The sequence below is a fragment of the Vombatus ursinus genome, unplaced genomic scaffold (assembly GCF_900497805.2).
Source record: "Vombatus ursinus unplaced genomic scaffold, bare-nosed wombat genome assembly UNPS02014807.1, whole genome shotgun sequence".
NCBI classification, from domain to species: domain Eukaryota; kingdom Metazoa; phylum Chordata; class Mammalia; order Diprotodontia; family Vombatidae; genus Vombatus; species Vombatus ursinus.
The window spans coordinates 61,569,095-61,591,947 of NW_020954585.1; the positions used below are offsets into that span (position 1 = coordinate 61,569,095).

The 22,853-nt window shown below is 40.7% G+C and overlaps 1 protein-coding gene across 1 annotated transcript; it reads right to left on the bottom strand.

Annotated features, from left to right (window-relative positions):
* Positions 1-1,415: 1,415 nt before the first annotated feature.
* Positions 1,416-18,473, bottom strand: LOC114051934 (promethin-like). The gene is made up of 5 exons (XM_027874353.1): positions 18,384-18,473; positions 16,249-16,433; positions 9,228-9,396; positions 7,647-7,785; positions 1,416-2,309 (listed from the first exon to the last, which is right to left on the bottom strand). The coding sequence occupies exons 2-5, from the start codon at positions 16,342-16,344 to the stop codon at positions 2,231-2,233; spliced, it is 483 nt and encodes a 160-aa protein (XP_027730154.1). The 5' UTR covers positions 16,345-16,433; positions 18,384-18,473; the 3' UTR covers positions 1,416-2,230.
* Between the last annotated feature and the right edge of the window lie 4,380 nt (positions 18,474-22,853).

Consider the following 22,853-nt stretch of genomic DNA (forward strand, 5'->3'; position numbering starts at 1 on the left):
TCAACTAATCTTCACATATGGCACAGAAAAATCTTCCTTCCTCCTTCCTTCCTTTTCCTTAACACTTATATTCAGCAGCGAGTGATCTCTCCCTTCTTTTAAATTTGTAAAGCATTATTTGGAACCCCACCCCCACCCCCATACCTCCTTTGCATGTGTCCCACTCTACCTTACAGTATAATTAGGATACTAGATTTAGAACTAGGAGGACCTCAGAGGCGATCTAACTCAATCTCTCATTTTACATATGAGAAAAATGGAAGCACATAATATGGAAACATGTTTTGCATGACTTCACATGTATAATAGGTATCATATTGCTTGCTTTTTTATGGGTGGAGATGGGGCTGGAGGGAGAGAATTTGGAGCTCAACATTAAAAAATGAATGCTAATGAATAAATGAATGAATAATAGCAAGATAAATAAATAAATGTGTTTTTGTTTGTTTTTTAAAGGAAATGAAGGCACGGAGAGATGAAGATATTTGCCCCAGGTAGCAAATGGTGGAGATGGAATTCAAACTCTGGTCATCTGATACCTCTCCTCCCCATCCCTCACTCCCAATATAGCACTTTCCGCTACTATGATTTGTGTATGTCTCTCTCCCATGTCAGGTTGTAAGGTCCTTGAGAATAGGGTTTGTGTGTCTCATCTATCTTTATATCCCTAGTGTCTTGCACATTTTGGAATGGGACCAGACCTGAGATTTAATAGGTATGGAAAGATTAAGAGCACTCTCACTGAACAATGTAGATCAACACCTGCTCTGAAACTCAAATTCCTAGAGAGCTGCCTGGGGACCAAGGGGTTGTGACTCGTCCAGGGTCCCAAAGGATGTGATAGAGATAGGACTTGAACCCAGGTATTCCTAGCTCCAAGTCAGTTCACTATACACTGCACAATGCTGCCTTTTCATAAAAGCCACTTAATATTTGTGAAATTTGAATTTTAAATGGAGTGAAAGCTGTCTGAACCAAAAATGAGGCTAAAAACACAAACCCAGTAAGCACTGCAATAACCTACCAATTCCAAATGGAGTTGGAGCAGAGTATATATATAAATATATATGTTTGATTATATGACAATTATATTTCAATAATATTTCTTTTTTAATGCAATGTACTTTATGCCTTTAAAAACCTTATTCTGTGAAAGCATCTATAGGTTTCACCAGACTGCTAAACAGTCCATTTCACAAAAAAAAAGGTTAAGAACCCCTGAGTTACAGTAAAGAGGAGACAGAAAAGCTAGGAGTCATAAATTGAGTTCAATATTATGAAATTAATTAAAGCAGCCTCTGTAGTGAAATCAACAAAGACTGACCAGCTTCTCTTAAATGCAGACTATTTAGTTCTATGGAGACACTGGCTAGCAACCAAGTCCCCACTTAGAAGAGATTAAAAGACAAAGTAAATAAATAGAATTTAGTTTAATAAAGTAACATGGCAAATAATGCATTACCACAGGAACAGAGGTGCTAAAGTATGTCCTTTTACATACATTTTCCAGGAAATGGACTAATAGAGTAAACTTTGAAACAATACCAAAAAACAATGCACAAGTGTTTTTTTGGTTTTTTTTAACCATTAAAAAAGATAAACAGTACATGTTTGGAGTGTATTCGTTTTAGTCAAATATCTTTCACAATAAATTCCAGTGACAGAATTTTAGTCTTAAATAAGTGGCTGCTGATGTATCTAAATGTTATTATTCTGATAAAAGCAATTAAGGTTTAAGCATCTCTTTCTCTGTCTGTCCCCAGACTCCAAATGGAAGAGGACACAATCAATTGCCAATCTGCTTTGAATAAAGTTCCACATCTATACAAGTTGGGCTCCTAGAGGTAAGTCCTAAGGCTTAGGTTTGGGTTTTTTCAGAGTACTAGCAGCCTCCCTGTCTAGGAGAGGAATTTTTACTCTTTTGCTTACTGTTTTATTTTTTTACTTATTGTTTGAAGAGGGATGCGGAAAGGGAGGGTGTTGTGTCATTTCTAAGACTTGCTGGTAGTGCTCTTGTGGGTATGGCCCCATGACAAAGCCTTCCCAACTGTTGCTGTATCACTACCTGAAGGAACCTGTGAATCAATCAATCCTGAAAATACTAAATAATATTTCTAAAGTGGTGATCACCTACCAATCCTATTAGTCCTGCACCCTGACAAAAGCCATAATCCAATATCGTGAACACAGCATATCTCCCAAAGCCTTTAAAACAAAGTACTGGTTTCACTCAGTCGTGCCTGGTAGAGTTGGGATATTGGACAGTCTTTGGGCACTTGTTTCCAAGGATCTGATGATGCTTCAGTGAGCTGCAGAATAAAGAGAAGGAAAGAGTCAGCTCTAAGACTTTGTTAGAGTGTACGTAACTAAATACTGAGCTTTCCTTGCCACTTCTTGCAACCATGAACCTGAGGCAGGTTGTCACTGTTGGACCCATTTTACAGGCAGCTAGGTGGCACAGTGGACCAAACACTAGACCTGGAGTCAGGAAGACCTGAGTTCAAATTCATCCTCAGAGACTTACTTGCTGTGTGACCCTGGGCAAGTGACTTAACTGCTGCCTGCCTCAGTTTCCTCATCGGTAAGATGAGGATAATCATAGCACCAACCTCCCAGTATTGTTGCGAAGATCAAATGAGATAATATTTATAAAGTACTTTGCAAACCTTGAAGTACCATATAAATGCTAGCCATTATTATTATTATTATTATTATCATTAAATTTCTAATGAATTGCTTAAACTACATAATGAATTAGTGTTAGGGATAAGTGTAGAGATTAGTGTTCCCAGTCCTTCAGTTTGGGGTACATTATTTAGTCTTTGTATTTTGCCATTCAGACTGACAAGAAATGATAATAAGGTTACATGAATCTCAATATTTTACTCCTATGGCATCTTCACTATTTTAAAGATAAGATACAATGTTTCTCTTGTATATAGATAAAATCACATCTAAATTATTCTATACAGATATCATGGTGAACTCTTAATTATTGAAGTAGTATAGTAAGGCAGCTAGGTGGCGCAGTGGATAGAGTGCTAGCCTAGAGTCAGGAAGACCCATCTTCCTGAGTTCAAATCTGGCTTCAGACACTTACTAGCTGTGTGACCCTGGGCAAGTCACTTAACCTGTTGGCCCCAGCTTCTTCATCTGTACAATGAGGATAATAATAGCACTTACTTCCCAGGGTTGTTGTGAGGATCAAATGATATAATAACTGCAAATTGCTTAGAATAGTGCCTGGCATATAGTAAGCACTACATAAATGTTAGCAACTGTTGCTATTATTATTATTATAATATAGATTAAGTCAGGTATTATGCTAAGCACTGGATCAGGGGTGGGGAACCTTCAGCCTCAAAGCCACTTGTAGCCTTCTAGGTCTTTGGGTGTGGCCTTTTGACTGCATACAAGTTTTACAGAACAAATCCCCAAAAGGACTGCTACAAGGTGAAGCAAGAATTTTATTTTTTTCTACATTCTGGCTACTGAGTGGAGTACCTGTGAGCATGCACAGTAGTTAAGCTTCCAAAACCTCAGCCTGAAATAAGAGTACTCTGGGTCAGTGTGGCTTGATTGGAGAAAAGAAAATTGGGCAGTATTTCTATAGGACTCCATGCATCTCTTCCTTGTCGAGAAATGGTATACTTTCTCTGCAAATCTCAAAGACCACAGACCTGGCTGAAAGACCAGCGCAATCTCACCTCCAATCTCAAGTAGTTGCTACAGAGCAATAACGAAAGTGACAGAGAAGGGAGGTGATGAGAACACAGGAGAGCTTAGGGTTTCTTTACTTCTCTACTGCCTGCTGGTGACAGCCCAAGAGTGGGAGTTGTCCAGAAGTTCCCAAAGACTAGAATCTGATGGGAGGAGTGAAAGATGACCTCTGAGGAACGAAGGTGTGGTGGAAGAGGAAGGCTTTTTCTCTTTCTTTACTTTTTTTTTTTTCAAATAACAAGCATTTATTTTCTCTCCTGCCCATCTTCTACTTTCTTGTCCCAAAAAACAAAACAAATAAAAATAGTACAAAAACATAAACTTTCTCTTCCTGGAGACTCAGAGCTGGGAATAAACAATTTCAGGTTTTCCTCAACAACCCTGTGAAGTAAGCAATACAAATATTAACTCCAATTTACAGAAAAGGAAACTGAGGCACTTAAGAGGCTGTGATTTGTCTATAATCACACAGCTATGTCTGAGGAGGGATTTGAACAGATTTCAAATCTGATGCTCTTTGAATCTTCTCACTAAACTATGCGATTATCCGAGGAAGTGGAAAGATTGTTATGTATGTGTGTATATGTATATACATGAACGTGTTGTAAATAGATGTACACATATGTAATGCATATAGGCATACATGCATACCTCTTCTTATTGTGTTTTGCTTTACTGCACTTTATAGATGTTGCATTTTTTACAAGTAAAGGTTTGTGACAACCCTACACAGCACCATTTTTCTAACATCATGTACTCATATCAGGTCCCTGTGTCACATTTTGGTAATTCTCACAATATTTCAAACTTTGTCATTATTATTATTACATCTGTTATGGTGATCTGTGATAAGTGATCTTTGATGTTACCATTGTAATTGTTTTGGGGCACCACGAACTGTGAAATAGCAAACTTGATAAATGTTGTGTGTGTTCTGTCTGCTTCACTGGCCCACTGTTCCCCTATCTTTCTCCATCTTTTCAGGCTTCCCTATTCCCTGAGACACAACAATATTGAAATTAGACCAATTAAAAGCCCTATAATGGCCTCTAAGTGTTCAAGTGAAAGGAAGAATCAATGCAGCAAATTTCAATGTTGTCTTATTTTAGGATGCCACAGTCACCCCAGTCTTCAGCAACCACCACCTGATCAGTCAGCAGCCACCAACATCGAGGTAGGACCTTCCACCATGTTAAAAAAAATTATAATTCACTGAAAGCTCAGACGATGGTTAGCAATTTTTTTGACAATAGAGTATTTTTTAAATTAAGGTACGTACATTGTTTTTTAGACATAATACTATTCTACACTTAATAGACTACACTATAGTATAAGCATAAATTTTATATGTACTGGGAAACCAAAAAATTAACATGACTTGCTTTATTGCAATATTCACTTTATTGTTTGGTTTAGAACCAAACCTGCAAATATCTCCAAGGTATGCCTGTATATGCCTGTAACAGAGGACTGGCCAATGAAGGCTCAATCCCTGACATGGAATGAAGGAGCCTTAATCTCTACTTCAGAGCATACATGGGTATTCTATGACTGTTTCTGGTTGGTCAACCATGCGGTAAAGAAATGTTCTCTTGACCGACTGCTGAGTGAGAACTGGATATGCATTCCAAAGGTACCAAATCTGGCAGTCAAGGTCACGCACTCCTATAATCCCTGCTACTGGGGAGGATGGAACCTACTGCATCACTTGAGCTCAGCAGTTCCTAGCAATAGTAGGGCTATAAAGCCAATCAGATGTCCACACTAAGTCTCGTACCAATGGGGGGCAAGTCACTTAACTGCTGACTACCTCAGTTTCCTCATCTGCAAAATGGGGATAATAACAGCACCCACTTCCAGGGTTGTTGTGAGGATCAAACGAGATATTTGTAAAGTGCTTAGTACAGTGCCTGGCACATAGTAAGTGCTATATAGATATTAACCATTATTATTATTTCTCTGACTCTTTCAGTTTATTCTTTCCTGCTCTTAAGTAAAGCAGTATTGCAGATGGAAAGGAGTAGGTTATGACTTTGTAAGGTCTCAGAAGGTCCAGGGATGGGAGCCCATGCCATAGTATGCTATCCATAAGGAGTCATTTATGAGATCCAGCTCAGCAATGAACTTGACTAGCAATGGAGATGCTCTTTACTTCATTTACTTGCTAAGCTGTGCATAGAAATGAATTTGGTGGGGCAAATGCTTCGTAACAAACACTAAGAAACTCAGGGACCAAGGAGGTATGGGGAGAATGGGCCCCCAACTAGGGGGAGCTAGGGGATGTTTTATGGTTTTTTACTTATTATATCTTCTCAGTAAATATCCTTTTATACAACTAATTGTTATTAATTGATTAAATGAAACTAAGGTCCTAATTAGTAGACAGTATCATTGATATATGGGAGGTATTAACTGAAATAGCATCGATATTGAGTAGACCACACGAGAAAGAGGATTCAAGCCAATAGCATTAGAAGGACACCTCCAATCTCTCAGGGGTACCCCTGAAACCATGAGAAGAGAGATATGGTCTTGTTCTGGGAACCCAAATCATCAGAGTGGGGCTCTGGGATTAGGAAACCCAGAACTTATAAGGAACACACACACACACACACACACACACACACACACACAAGTTGTCTTGTCTAGTATGTGTCAGAGGTAGTACCTGAACTTAGGACCTCCTGAGTCCAAGGCCAGTTCTCCAATACCATGCTGCCTACTGCTACTCTATATATTTAAAGATACTCCCATTAGGGCTGCTGCTAGGGCATTTTGCTCAGGGATGATGAAGAACTTAAAATTCCTCAATTACATTTAATGGGTCTGATGCGTTTGATGATTTCTATTCCCATCTCCATTCTGATTGATGTAATAATGGAAAATATCTATTAAAAACCATATATCAATTACTTAATATAATCTGTATGGTATATTAATACATAATACATAATTATATCAATATATTACATTAAATAATCAATTATTTAATATTTAATAAACAGCATCAATAAAGTTAATAAATATTAAAATATTTAATAAATAAATTAAATATAATAAATTAGAATATTAAAAACATATGGCATTAATAAAATAAACATATAATATATAATATTACTCCCCCTTCACATACCCTTCAGTCCAGCTAAAGTGGCCTTCTTGCTATTTGGCACATAACATTTCATCTGCCTTCTCCGTGTCTTTGCACAGGCTGTGCCTCATGAGTAGAATGCATCCCTATTCACATTTGCCTCTTGGAATCCCCTCTCTGCTTCAAAATTCAACGCAAATGCCACTTCCTACCATGAGGCCTTTCCTGATCACCCAAGCTCCCAGCTATTACTGCCTCCTCCCTGAAAAGTTCCTTTGTATTTATTTCATATATCCTCATGTGTATGCATGTTGTTTTCCTAAGCTCCTAAGGCAGGAAATTTCATTTTTGTCTTTGCCTAATACAGTATGTGGAACATAGTAGGAGCCTAATAAATGATTGTTGATTAGTTAGTTATAAAACAAATGGATCCTAGATTTAGAGCAAGAATGGGCCTTTGGAAGTACTCTTTCCATATAAACATGGAAGTGACCCAACTGACATTATAAATTCCTCCTGGACTTGATATGTGGCATGTGATAGGAAGCACCCGGACCTTCCAAAAATTCTTAACCATTTTTGTGTCATGGACTCCTTGGGAAGTCTAGGGAAGCCTATGGACCCCTTCTCAAAATAATGTTTCTCAATACATAAAATAAAAGACATAAAATCACAAAGGAAACCAATTATTATAAAATACAGTTACGCAAGTTTTTTCTTAAAAGCTCACAGACACTAGGTTAAGGACTCCTGATCTAGAGAGCAATTAGAAGTTGTTATACATATTTTTTAAGATCTTCAAACAAGGAAGTTACATTCTTATGTTAATATTTACCCGAAAGAGAACCAATAGTGGATGAGGCTCGAGAAGACCACGTAACACACACTGACCGTCCCAGACATGGCCAGTGACACGAAACCCAAGCCACACAGCACACAGAGCAGCATGAGGCCACCTACAGAAATAACGACACCTGGAGAGGGGAGAAATGCCAGGTATGAGAGGGCTCAGTCAAGTTACAAGGACTATGTTTGGACCCAATGACACAAAGTTGTGATCAATATTCTTTGATGCTGACTGGGCCTTAGTTACAGAGTTCTCACCTGCCCCTCTGGCAGGGGGAAGGAGGAGGAAGGAGTGGCAGCTAGGTGGCACAGTAGATAGAGCACCACCCCTGGAGTCAGGAGGACCTGAGTTCAAATCCTGCCTCAGACACTTGACACTAGCTGTGTGACCCTGGGCAAGTCATTTAACCCCATTGCCTAGCCAAAAAAAAAAAAAAAAGGAGGAAGGAAGGCAGAGTATAAAAATGGATACCTTACATTTTCAGAGTATTTGCCTTCTGAAAAGTCTAGACAGGACTCAGGAACCTGTGGCCTCAAGGCCACATGTGGCCCTCTAGGTCCTCAAGTGTGGCCCTTTGACTGAGTCCAAGTTTTACAAAACAAATCCTTTTATTAAGGGGATTTGTTCTGTGAAGTCTGGATTCAGTCAAAGGCCCATACTTGAGGGCCTTGAGGCCACAGGTTCCCCACCTCTGGGCTAGAATGCTTTCCTAGGTACCTTCTAGAGAAAAATAAAGAAAAAAAATTATAAAGAAATAGCACAGAGAGATATAAAATCCTCTCTTCAAGGTCAAACAGCTAGGACTGGTCCGTAAGGATTCCATCATAACAAATAATTTCTAATCTGCATCAAGAACTGTATGAGTGGAAGATAAAAGAATAAAAGGAAGTTCTGAGCTTAATCAGAAGCACTTGGTCTAAGAGATTTTGACTAGAACAGACATAATACTGCATACAATAAGTGCTCAATAAATGTTGTTCAACTGAGTGGCCTTATGCAAGTCACTTAACCTCTGGGACTCAGTTTCTTTTGTAAAACTGAGGGTATTGGACTAGACTTTCCTGGCTTCCTTTAAGTTCCAACTAAAATCCCATCTTTTACAGGAAACCTTTCCCATCTTCTCTTTCTCTTTTTTTTTTCTTTTTCCAGTCAATAGGGGTTAGGTGACTTGTCCAGGGTCACAGAGCTAGTAAGTGTCTGAGGCTGGATTTGAATTTAGGTCCTCCTGACTCCAGGGCTGGCACTCTATCCACTGTGCCACCTAGCTGCCCCCCACCCCCTCTTAATTCTAGTGCCTTCCCTCTGCTAACTATTTCCTATTTATCTTTTATATAGTTTGCTTTGTATATATTTGATGGCATGTTGTCACACCTATTAGATTGTAAGTTCCTTCAGGGCAGGGACTGTCTTTTGCCTCTTTTTATATCCCCAGTGCTTAACACAGTGCCTGGCACAAAGTAGGCACCTAATAAATATTGATTGATTGATAGATGATCTGTAAGGTTCCTTCCAACTCTACATTTAGGATCCTATGACTAACCTATTTTATGGAGAGAAAATATGAAATACCTTCCACTAATATAACCCCAACACAGGCAGCCAGAGACATCAGGACCACAAACAGCAGGAAAAATCCAACGGGAATGGCAGATACCACAACGAACATCAGCAAAGTTAAGGCAACAAAGGGATGTTTATCCAGGTATTGACCAACTGGAGAGTTCATAAAAGCAATCACCTGTGGACAAAGGGGACACAGAGTTACTACATACAAAGTCAGGTTATTTTAACTACTTTGGGGAGGCAGCATCTCAAGGCCTTTTCTCCTAGTCATATTCCTGACATGATTCTACTCCAGGTCAAATAATCAAAGAGGTCTGGGTAATCAACCAAACTATGAGTGTGGAATGTCCTAATGGATGTGACAAAGTCAAAGAGGCAGTCTAAAACTTAGGCCAAAGAAAGGGTTTGGGGTTTTTTGAGGTAGCATTGTGTGGTCTGAACCTGTTGGTTGCCGTTTGTCTCAAAGAGGACCAACGACATGCGATGTTGAATTGGATTTAGTGAGGCAGAGCTGCACCAAGTCATCAGCTTCACTCTCTCTTCCAGAGTCATTGAAGTCCAGTGGCAAGATAAAAGTCAGGACAATAGCTGATGGCCTGGGATGCAGTAGGTGACTTTGGCATCTTCAATGTCTGACCAAGATCTAAGTGCTCCACAGCACTTGCTTCAGCCACTTTCATGACTGCTGGAACATTGTTCTCATCCACCCATTCTGACGGGAATTCTTCAATGTGTGGGATAGGCAGCACCCTAACTCACTGATGGGTCTGAGACCTGTTGGTTACCCTCAACCTGATTTAGCTTATCTGCCAAGATAGTTTTACTGGGGATAGGTTTACCAGGCTGTGGCTGCTACCTGTGCTACAGCTTCTTGGAGTGTACCTAAGCAACAATAACAAAAACAATAACTACTGGAAACAAAGCAGATGCACACTGAATGGAGCTGTTGTTGTTCAGTCATTTTCAGTCATCATCTGACTCTTCGTGATTCAAGTGGCCTGCCATTTCCAGCTTAAATAAGAGATGAGAAAACTGAGGTAAACAAGGTTAAGTGACTTGCCCAAGGTCACACAGCCAGTAAGTGTCTGAGGCTGGATTTGAACCCAGAAAAATGAGTCTTCCTGATTCCAGGTCCAGAAGCTCTATCCACTGTGCCACCTAGCTGCCCCAAGGTACTATATAAATGTTAGCTATTATGATGTAGAAAATTCACAGTATGGAAACTCCCCCTACCTATATTTATAATCATGTCAGAAATTCAGAATAACACCTTCCACACATACAGATCAACAACTCATCTATTACTTAAGAGTTTTAAAGAGTTTCCTGGGGCACCGAGGGGTTAACTGACTGTAGTTAGTAGACCCCTGTCAGAAGATACTCTATAAATCTGATTCAATATAAACACTTACCAAGCAAAGTGTGGTGGAAAGAGTGTTGGATTGGGAGTCTGAGAACCTGAGTTTGAATCCTGTCTCTGCCATTTAATACCTGTGTGATGTTGTGTTTAACATGTCACCTCACTTATTTGGGCTTTGGTTTCCGTAACTGCCAAAAGCAAAGTTGGCCTCAATTACCATGAAGGTTCCTTTCAGCTCTAAATCGATATGGTTGGTATGAGGTACTTTGCTAGGTACAGGGGATATAAAACCCAAAGAAACAAAACAGGGCCTGCCCTCAAGGAGTTTGTATTCTCCTTGGGGATACACCCAAACATCTCACATCTGTCCCCTTTTCTCCTCCTCCTCCTCGGGTCTTCAGGCTCTCATCACTTCTCTCAGAACTATGCAACATCTTGGTTTCCATTCCTCAGGTTTATTGCCTCTAATCCTCACTCCACTTGCACCTGCAGCTGGGCCTGGTTTCAACTCCCCAGAACAAGCTGCCCTTCCCAAGATAAGCTCACAGCTTCTAATCTCATCACCGTACTGCAAATTCAAGCCTGATACCATCTCTCTCAGTTTTCTCTCTCTTATGATTGCAGGGTAGAAATTAGACTTCCGACTCATTCCACTTTGCACTTGCAGTTCTGCCTGGTTTCAACTCTGCAGAGCAAGATGCCCCCTCGCCCTTCCTGGTTCCCAACCCACCCTCTTCTTCAGGTGGGTTGTCTTCCCTTGTTAGATTGTCAACTCCTTGAGAATAGGTACTATCTTCCTTTTTCTTATTTATAAAATGAGAATTTACACAATACATTTATATAATATTTATGTAATGTTTATATAATGTTTCTTAAATTGAATTAATCCAAGATACACCCACCTGCCAAAGTGTCTTTTCCTAAAGTGCAGGTGTGACCACAACATTTCCCTACTCAAATTCTAATGGCTGTCCATTGCCTCTAGAATCAAACTGAAACCAAGGAGTTTCTATTCTGGTCAGCAATAAAAGTAGAAGCAACACGCAGCCAATAACTTGTCAGAATAATAAGCAAATATCTTGGGGCAACTTGGGATGGGGTGGGAGAATGATTAATAAACCAGGATGTTTAATAAACCATCTCACATTACATTTTTCCAACTCTATTTTCCTTTAACATCTTACTTTCCAAGTAAAGGAAGGCAAGAGACTGGTCACTAAATCCATCCCGCCCTAAAGCATTGCATAATGTTTTGTTTGTTTACAGTTGTTTTTTATTGCTGCCATTAGCAAAGACCAGCCAAATTACAATGTGCTGTCCTTTTTATACCACATCACTGATGCCTGGCAGAAAGAGAATAATAGTAAACTGTTCTTCCAGTAGTAGTGATAGGTTTGCATTATATCTACACTTTTAATTAGTCCCCCTTAGCAAGTGAAGGCAATTGTGACATCTGCCTCAGTTAGCACAGGGTCAGGGGAAGGGATGGTAGGATTGATTTTTAGCTCTGACATTTCCATTTCGGTCCTATAACTGTTCACTGAATAAACCATAACACAGACCCAGAGACAAAAGTAAAGCTTTAAAAAAAAAAGAGAGAGAGAGAGAGACAGAATGTCAGAAATGTCTGCTTGGGTTAGAGAAGCTTCACACTCTATTTAGCCCAGAATCTGTCTCTAGCACAATGCTTTGCATATAGTAGCCCCACTATATGCAAATACCACTATATTTGGTGGGAAGAATATAGTAATTTCTTCTATAATGTCATCCCCAGAAGATAGGGGGTAACCTTTGTGAAAAATGATTATTAATAACCAATATCTTGGAGATTCAGAGCTTCCCCCAACCCCTTTCTTGCAAAGTCCTGACTTTAAGTTCAGTTGTTCTTCAGAAGGATCTATTACTGATAATGAGATTGCATTTACTCTCCTTATCCTGGTCAGCCCCCACCCAAGCTGGTAAGTAATTTAATCTAAGGTAGGGAATACGTAAACTTGGGTAGAGACAGATTCTTTTGTGTACATAGCCCAAGGCTGGGAGTGGTCTGGTATAGCTGGGAGTGGTTTAGTATAGAGATCTTTTCTCGGTCCAGGGGTGAGATGATCATTGAGTGATGTCAGCCCCTGTTGAAAGGGTACTAACCCTAACCCCAAAGGGAGCTCAGTTCCAAACTGCAGCTGTCATGCATGGACACATGCATGTTGCGCTCTTTAAGAGAAATAAACATGGCTACAACCTCATTGTATTTATCTTTCTTAGACGAACTTTGTAGGCTGACACCTTAAACACCCTTAAATTTTCTATTATTAACAATTATGGATTTCCTATTAAGAGCAGCATGACAACATGGTGAGAGCTGGCCTCTGACTGCGGATCACAGGGTCCAATTTCTATTTCTACCACACAGGGGCTGTGTGACTACAGGAGAGTGACTTCAACCTCTCAGTACACACCCATTTCCCCCTTCCTATCTCCCAGCAAAATGTATGTATTATGATGTATATATTTATTAAGCAACTACTATAGTAGTTAGCACAGTGCAGAGAACTATGCTAAACGCTGGGGATACAAAATGAAGCAAAATACAGGTCCAGCTCTCAAGACACTTATTAGCTGCGTGATCCTGGCCGAGTCAGGGGATAATAACAGCACCTACCTCCCAGGGTTGTTGTGAGAATCAAATGAGACCCTTATCAGCCAACACCAACTACTGACCAACTGCGCACCAACAGCCAGGTTAGCCCAAGGATCCTGGCAGTGGCAGCAACCCCCAGATATGGTGGTCTGTTTCCGGCCCAGCCCACAAAGCCATCACCCCAGGAAGCAATCTCCATAGAGATGTGGCTGCATATGCAACTGATTCAGTAGAGGATGGCTGCAGAAGATCCAGAAAAGACTGTTCTGGACACCAAAGATCTTGGCAGTGTGAAATTGTTTAAAGTCAGAAATTAATATGTTTTTCTCAGTAGAAATGATACCAAAGAAGATGCTGCTGTACCGAGGGACCATAAGACCTTTCCTTTTGACTTGAAAATGAACCATATCCATAATGTCTTTTTATTGGAAGGTGAACCCCATGAGAGCAAGGACTGTCTTGTAAGTAAGGATGATTTGTATCCCTGGTGCTTCACACACAGTAAGGGCTTTATAAATTCTATTTTACTCATTCATTAACTCATTGCTTACAATAGGGTAAGAGAGATAGTACAAATATTAATATCTCCATTTTACATATGAGGAAATTGAGACACAGAGATTAAAGTGACTTGCCAAAGAATGGTCAAATGAGAAAGCACTATCCACTAACGCCAAATAATACAGGTAGTGAGAGAGTCAAGATTTGAATCCAGAACTAATAACTCCAAAATTCAACACTTTTCGACCACACCTTTTTGTCTCTAATGGAAGGAAGGACTGGTCTAGAGAATTTTTAAAAATCTAAGAAATTACTGATGATAGCCATCAAAATAAGGATTTTTGCAACACACTTAGTTGACGTAATTGTTCTCTCCCCAGGACTAATCTTTAAAAGAGTCTGAGTTCCCTAAGCCCACACTTATTGATAATACTGGAGAGATAGGGGATAGAGAACAGAAAGTTTCTAGGTGACAAGGAAAGCCAGTTTAAGTCTTATTTTTTTTGTAACCAGACCTGTGATTTCATCAGTGTTGGTAGCTTCCACTGAGTTACTTCTGCTGCCAATGCAGATTGTCACATGTTCTTTAATTTAGAAAGCTGCCTGGTCCCCCCAACTAGTGATAGAGCAGAAGTAGGACCAAACCCTTTTCTCCTCTAAAGCACTGCCTCTCAAGATTTAAAACATTTGCCTCTAATAATCCACAACATGAAAAATCAGTAGATTTTTCTGCAATGAGAGACAAAATTGAGAGGCATCATAATATGATGAAACCAATTAACAGATAAACATTTATTAGTATTTACTATGTGCCAGGCACTGAGGAAGCAGAGAAAAGCAAAAACAGTCCCTGCCCTTGAAGAATAGACCAAGTTGGACACCTTGATTCAAACTCTGACTCTGACACTTCTTAGCTGTGACTCAGCAAGTCACCTCATGTCTCCAAGCCTCAGTTTCCTCAGCTGTAAAATGAAGATAATACTTGCACAATTTACTTCACAAGGTCATTGTGAAGGAAGACCTTTGAAAACTTCCAAGCTATATATGTCAATTGTTGATGTGCAAAACAAATGCGCAAATGACATGAAACCAGTTATTTTTTCTGCAATTCAGAGAGCTTTATAAAATCCTAAAAACTAGCCTTGGAAAAGGGATTGTTCCTGGATGTTTAGGGGACATCTGGCCTTACTTGCCTATCTGGGTACTCTCAGCCTTCACTCTGGATCCTAAACAGAGGCCTAGCTTGGCTAGGAGTTACCCAGACCAAATATTTATTGCCTGACGAATTCCACTGTGTGTGTGTGTATATTGGCAAATGTAGCAAAACCCAACCCCATCACTCTGAATTCTGAGCTGCTGAAGACTGAGTAGAAAATGCCAAGCAACCAAAGTTTACAAATTGCTTCTTTCTTGATTTCTCTCTTTACCAAAAAGTCATGCCTTTGCAAGAGATAAGGTCTTTCTCCATAGGGTAGAGATAGAGACTTATGATTTCATCTGTGAGCTACTGGATGAGGAGGGCGGCTAGGTGGTGCCATAGTGCATAAAGTGCCAGGCCTAGAGTCAGGAAGACTCATCTTCCTGATTTCAAATCTGGCCTCAGATACTTACTAGTTGTGTGACAGCTAGTCAAGTCATTGGGCAAGTCACTTAACCCTGTTTACCTCACTTTCCTCATCTGTAAAATGAGCTAGAGAAGGAAAAGGCTCGAGCATCTTTGCCGATAAAACCCCAAATGGGGTCATGAAGTTGGACACAACTGAAAAGAATGAACAAAAAAATTGGATGAGGGAACTCCTTCTACGAAATCAGATTAGCAAGTTCTCTGCAATTTATACTCCTAAAGAGTGCTTAGAGCATTGAGATTTTAGATGACCTGCCTGGTCCCAAAGCCAATATGTATGAGAGGCAGACCTTGAACCCAGGTGTTCTAGGCTCCAAGACCAGCTTTCTCTCCAGTACACTGTTTCCACTGTCTCTACATTAAACTGAAGGACAATGAACAGACATTAAACCTCACAACCAGACTAGAGTTTCTAATAGGTCTGGCCCCTCATTTGGAAGGGGCTGACTTATTCACAAGGACCTACCTTCTAAAATAGGGGAAAAAATTACAAGTTTAAAGAACACTAGATTTGAAATGAGAGAACTTGGGTTCAAATCTAGTACTATATGTGTTACTTCTCTGGGACTAAATTTCTTCGTTCATAAAGTGATGCGGTTGGGTTAGATCAGGGGTTCCCATTTATTGGTTTGCAAACCCAAATGGTGGTTTGTATATGGTCCAACAGGTTCACACTAAAATTCTTTAATGCCTCCTGAGGCAGTAAATAATTATAGAATATTATGAGTAGCATATTAAAATTACCCTGGGGGAGATTACAACACACTTCTGTTGTTGAAACAACATAGAACAAAAAACATTGGGAACCAGTGGTTTAGATGATCTATAAACATTCATTCCAGCTCTAAATCCTACGATAAAGGGTCATGTTCTAGCACTGGGCAGCCTGCAGATGATTCAAACTCACCTTGGAGTTACTCTGGATGGAATTGATCAATGAAGCTAGCTTCTTCTGTAGCTCCTGTAAATCTCTGGATGTACTGGAAGTCTCCATTTTCACCATCCTTCTTTCCTACCTGCTCAAGCTTCCTCAATGAGGTGGCAAACAAAATAACCCAACTCTGTATTTCACATGTCTCTGTTTACTTCTTGCTGTAAGCAAGGGAAGAATGGTAGTTCTTAATCAATTAAGAGTCTGCAACAAATCAGATCAAAGTGCTGTAGTTGCTGAGCATAATCTCTAAGGTCCTATTTTCCTTCATGAAGAACCTATCTGACAATTCCCACTGACCCTGATCTTTCTTTCTAGACTTTCTAGACCTTTCTGGACTCCCCCTGCCATTTATTATACATACTACATATTTAAGTACTAGATTTATATTGTCTTGAATTTAAGTTCTAATTGTTCTATGTACCCAGTCTTCTCAATATCTCTAAAAACTGACTGTACTCACAGCACTATGCTAGCCTCATGGTACGTATTCAATACATACCCATTAAGAAATGAATTGACTTCAAACCTGAATGGTACAAAGGTGAGTTGAGCCAATAACCAGGCTCATCCTCTTTCTCCCCATCTCACCCCAAGTGATCCACTTGGTTTGTAATATCAACCCGAAAGTGATCTTATCTCAAGTCCTGTTCTACTTGAGCAGTTCCCAAGCTTATTCAAGATTTATTTGATTTCTAAAGCCCTTTTACATTAAAAAGTCAAATTCAGTAGTGGTGTATCTAACATTACCAAGTAAATAAGCTCCTAAGAGCTACTGATCAACAAGTATTCACTGAATTCCTCTCATATAAACTAGATTTCTATAAATCGTATCATATTCCATATGTACTAGGGACATTTGGTACAGTAAATAAACAATAAAGCAAAAAAAAAATCATTATATAAAGCAAATGTTCCCTTCTAACTTATCTTAATGCATCAAGTCTAGATTTTCAACTCAGGTTTGCTTAAAACAATACTTCAGCAATAGCTCCAGGTTTAGGGGCATCCTATCAACTGGGTTTATCTCATTTCACTTCTAGGCAGCCTTGTCCTCCCCAAGCTACTTCTTCAGGAGCTGAGAAACTGAACTATTACATCAATAAAGTTTTCCTCTCCCCATTTGTCACCAAGCCCATACCTGTATCAACACCCACCCCTCTTCCTAGGATCTCTTATTACTCAACCTTTGATATCTATACAGTGAATTTTTAACCTTTTTGTGTGTGTGTGTGTGTCAAGGACCCTTTGGCAAGCTTATGGACTCCTCAGAAAAAATGTTTTTAAATGCATGAAGACAAATACATAGAATTACAAAGGAAACTAATATTGAAATAGTTTCATATATACATACATAGTTATTTATAAATAATACAGAAATATATGCAATGTTTACATGTTCATGTTACACGTGTGTATTTATATACATGTGTGTACATATGCATGTACATGCATAGGTATAAAAATTTCATGAACCCCAGGTTAAGAAGGCCTGGCTAGGCCATTTTATCCAAAAAGAAGGAATAAACCCCAGCAGCTCCCACAGGCAACAATAACCCAACCCCCAGAGAGAGAAGACAAGGCCTTATCAATTTGTCTCTTGACAAATTTTGTAAGTTAGTGTTCAGGGAGGGATGCCAACATCCTACTCTCATTCCTGAGCCCCAAAGTAAATACTGTCTGTTTCTCTCCCTGACTCTACCCTTCTCCTGGGGGCCAAACTGTCACCCCAACAACATTCTAATCCAGAGCTCAGTGCTGAGACTGGACTGGGGTAGGAATGAGATCTTTCTAATTGAGAAAGGAGAACCAGGGCTCCCTGTTGTACTTCTCCCTTCTTAGATCCTTAAATACCAGTATTTCCTCCTTGCCAAACCCAAGACCCAGCTCAGGGCCTCTCAGTTCCCACAGAGCCCCAAAATTACTGTGAGGAAAGATCCCAGGCTCCCTTTAGGGCCACAGGGAGAGAGAAGAGATTGAGGAAGTAGTCATCCTTTTCCTAAACACAATGTGTTTCGTTTTGTTCTGGGGGGTGGGGAGATGGAGGCATCCAGTGCGTCCCAGCTCTCCGGGTTCTCTCCCTTCCCAGATCAGATATCCAGGACTCTCACCTGGTGTGGATTCCTTCCGCAGCTCCAGCTTCCGAGACCCCGTTGCCCACCTGTATTGGCCAGCGGAGCAGAGAACCAAGGGGCCCTACGCTGCGCGCGGGTGGAGGCGGACAGACAGCAAAGGAGGAGGAGTAGAGGCCCGAGCCAAAGCAGACACACGCAGGGGGCGGGAGCTGGGTGACAGCCGGCCTCGGCTTCTCTCCGACCCCTTCCCCGCCCAATCCGCCTCCTGCAGTCGGCACCGCCCCTTCTCCCCTAGATCTTCCTTAGCCTGGCCAGAAAGAAGAGTTCTACCCGAGCCTGGGCGGCAGTCAGTTTGGAGGCCCTGTGGGCAGCCCGGGTCCGAGTGCAACGCGGTGACTGAGAGCGCAGGGAGGAGCCAGCGAGGTTTGGGGCCAGCGAGAGCCTGCGGAGCAGCGGGGCTGGGATGGTCCGGGGGAGGCAGCCGATGCTCACCACGGATGGTGGCGGCGGGTCCGTGGAGGGTTAACTTGGCGTGTTGGCTCGTCTGCTTCGTCTTTATTCATGGCGTAGTCCCTTTCAGTCACCTCTCTGCAGGACCTCAGTCGAGAAACCAGAGTACCAAATAATTCAGTAACAACTTACTGAGTAGTACTTGTTTTCTTAAGAGAGGACTGGGAAGGAGCCTAAAGGAATTCATCTCTAAAGGGAGAATTCTGAGCCTTCAGATGCTCCTCCCAACGTCTTGGGGTGTGTGTGTGTGTGTGTGTGTGTCTGTGTCTATGTCTGTGTGTGTGTGTGTGTGTGTGTGTTCGCCTACTGCCTAGTCAAGTCAAGCATTTATTAAAATTTATTAAGCTCCTACCCCGTGCCAGGTATGGCTAAACTCTGGAAATACAAAGAAAGGTAAAAGACAGTCCCTTGTTTTCATGAAACTCACGGCCTAATGGGGGAGATAAGAAGATACAAACAACAGAGTTTGTGACAGTTGAAGAAAGCCTGGAAGGCTAGGCAGTAGAGATGAGGAGGGATTCCAGGCAGGGGAGTGAAAGCGCTCAGTCAGAAGATTGATCAATTATTACATTTGAGGAGCCGCCAAGAGGCCAATGTTACTGAATTATGGGTACTTGGAGTGGAGTAGGATTGGAGAGATAAGAAGGGGCCAATCTGAAAGACAGGCCTGGGTAGGAAATGGCTGTGAACTGAGACAGTCGGAGAATTAAATGTATTGCATCTTGCCCATGGATCCAGAAACCATCCGTATGGGAGACAGGATTTGAACTTTAGGTCCAGCACCCCATTATTTGACACCACACTGCCTCTCCAGGTCCTGAACTCCTTCCACAACATCCCCCTGTTCCTCTATATATGAGCAGATGAGTTCAGTAGGTCTAGTGAGAAAAACATCCTTTCATGAATTGAACACTAGATCTAAGAGCCAGGCTCCACCACTTATTAACCATGTGACCTTGGGCTTGTCCCTTAACCTCTCTGAATTTCAATTTCTTCATCTTCGAAATAACACTTGCAACTACCTCACCCATACATTGTTATCAGGACAAATTGAGATTGTGAAGACCCAATGCTTTACAAACCTTATTTGATATTTGGTGGTAAGAGAACTTAAGTTATCTTTAAGGAGAAACCTTTCTTTCTGTTATAATTCTGCTCTCTCCTGTGCTTCAGATGCTCCTGGACTTTGCCACTATGACCATGACTTAGTTGCCTTCTTACCCTGGAACTTCCCTCAGCCATTGAAGAGAGTGGAGCTTCTCCTGATGGAGAAGTTCCTTTGGGGGGGGGGGGGTTGGGAGAGAGATGTGTGTGAAATTTGTGGGGAGAGATCTCCATTTTAGAGATATGCCCAGGCCAGCCATGCTTCATTTCCCTCCTGGAGAAGGTTCAGACTTTGGCCACAATGCCCCATCATCAGTACTTTTTCTCTCACCCCCCCTCTTCTCCCTTTAATATTTTGCTTACCACTACCTCCACCACCACCATCTCCTTAGAATATAAGATAGAACTTGCACTGGGACCAAGAAGAATGATTGTCTTAGCTACTCACACCTTATGTAAGTGTTGAATCTCACTGGACAAGTATGTAGTATTAGAAGAAAATACCAAGATTTGAAGCCTAATCTGGGCACAAAGGGTTATCTGCAAAGGCAGGAGATAAAATTTATCTAAGGCTAAGATACATTGCATCCTGGTTTCTCACCCTAAATTTTTGTAAAGACAGAGAAGGCCAGTGAGTGTCCTAAAGCCCTGGATACACTGATTACAGGAGAAGTAGTTCATTATTAACTGTTAATGTTGTATATCACAAAATCATATCTAAAGCTGGAAGCAGGGTTGTGCTGGAGCCATCTGAAACGTGAGAGCAGATTGTTAAAATTCTAGTGTGAGTGATGTGGTTTGGGGTTGCTGGGAACATTGAAATGTCAGGGTACAGGATGGCATCCGCCTGGAATTAATTCAGAAACTCAAACCTTCTTCCAGTCAAATGACAAGGTTTATTTTAACACCAATAGGAGCTGGCAACATTCTTAGGGAATCTGCAACTTAATGGGGGTGAGACTGATGCTTATATACAAAAAAAAGGCATTGAAAGGATCTAGATAGAATTAAGGAGTTGTAAGTAGTCTGGGGTGGGCTAGATGCAATAGTGAAAGAAATATTAAGTAGTCTGGAGTGGGCCAACAGCCATAGTGAAAGGATTGTCAAGTAAGTTAATTAAGTGATCTAGGTGGGCTGAGGTGGGCCAGATGCCTTGGATAGAGGTGCCGGTGATCTGGCCTATGAAATGTATGGGAAAATTCAGGGACTGGGTTGCTTTCAAAAATATGGTCTTTTCCTTTTAAGGGTCCAGGTCCCATCACTCCATCATGAGCATTTACCACCTCAAAAATCAGTAAATACTACACATCAAGGATCAATTTACTGTTTTGTTGATTGTCATTTGAGACCTAAGAAACTGATGTAAAAAAATGTTAATGCTAAGATTAAACTTAAAAGTGTGTCCTGCATACAATTTTTTTTGACAGCCAGTTGTTAAACATTTACCAATACATCATTGTCTGAAAGGGAGCTCAGCAGTGATCTTGTCCAACTTGGTCTTCAAAAAAGAATCCCCTGAAGTGGATGTTCAATAAGTGACCAAGCAGCATCCAGTTGAAGATCCCTAATGACCAGGAGCCCATTAGGGGCAAGTGTGGTACAGCAGAAAGAGCCCCAACTCTGGAGACACAGGACATTGGTTCAAATATTCCCTCTGCTCACTTGTGAGGCTATAAACATATCACTTAATCTCCCTGGGCCACCATTTTCAGGTTGGTTCTTAACCCTTTTTGTGTCATGGAGCCTTTTGACAATCCAGCGAAGCTTATGGACCCCATGTTTTTAAATGCATATATTTCTAAAAAGATTACAAAGAAACCAATTATGTTGAAATACAGTTACATACATATATTTATATTTAAAAAGCAAATTTGCTGACCCCAGGTTAAAAATCCCAGAAAAGATGTTCTCTGAAGTGCCTTCAATGATTCCCATGATCCTATGACTTCTCAAGGCAGCCAGTTCCAGTTATGAATAGTTTTAATTGTGGAGAAACTCTTCTATATACTGAACCTTAACCTGCCTCTCTGTTTTTCCCACCCATTGTTGGAGGCCTGCCCTGTGAGGCCAAACCCAGAGTCTAATTTACCCTCTTCTGTAGGACCACTTTGAAACCTTAACATTCGTAACAACAACTGACACTTATAGTACATTTGCATAATTATCTCATTTAATCCTCACAATAACTCTGTGTGGCAAACTCTATAAATATTACTTGGGGCAGCCAAGTGGCACAGTGGATAGAGCACTGGCCCTGGAGTCAGGAAGACCTGAGTTCAAATCCACCCTTAGACAATTGACATTTACTAGGTGTGTGACCCTGGGCAAGTCACTTAACCCTATAGCCTAGCAAAAAAAAAAAAATAAAACTTACTTACCCTTTCCCTCCCCCCCTTTTGTAGATGATGATCAGGATAGGATAAAACTGCCTACCTCCTTCTCTTCCTCCTCTGCTTACAACTATGGTGTCCTCTACCATCTTCCAGGAGAAAACCTAAAGTAATTTATACTATGAAGCCAAAATAGAATGTTGAGAAACTATTTTTTTACTGGTGGACCCATAAAAGGTCTGGGAACTAAGTCCTTGAGTTTAATTTATCTCCTTCACTTCCCCCTCCCCTTCCAAGGAAACAACTGGGTATTTTATCTGTGTGGCCTGTGGATAGTTAGATCAGTTTGAATTTCTGAACCCTTTGCTAAAATTTCATTGTTTTCAAACCAACCCCTCCCCATTCACTGTCACCTCCAAACTTTTCAAGCCTGGTTTGGGTTCAGTTTATTCAAATTAATGCTCATAATTCCCTAATCCCTTTGATTTTCTTCCTCAAAAGACTTTTACTATGGATTCCACACCCCACATCAGTTACTTAAAATAAGAAAGCAAGATAAATT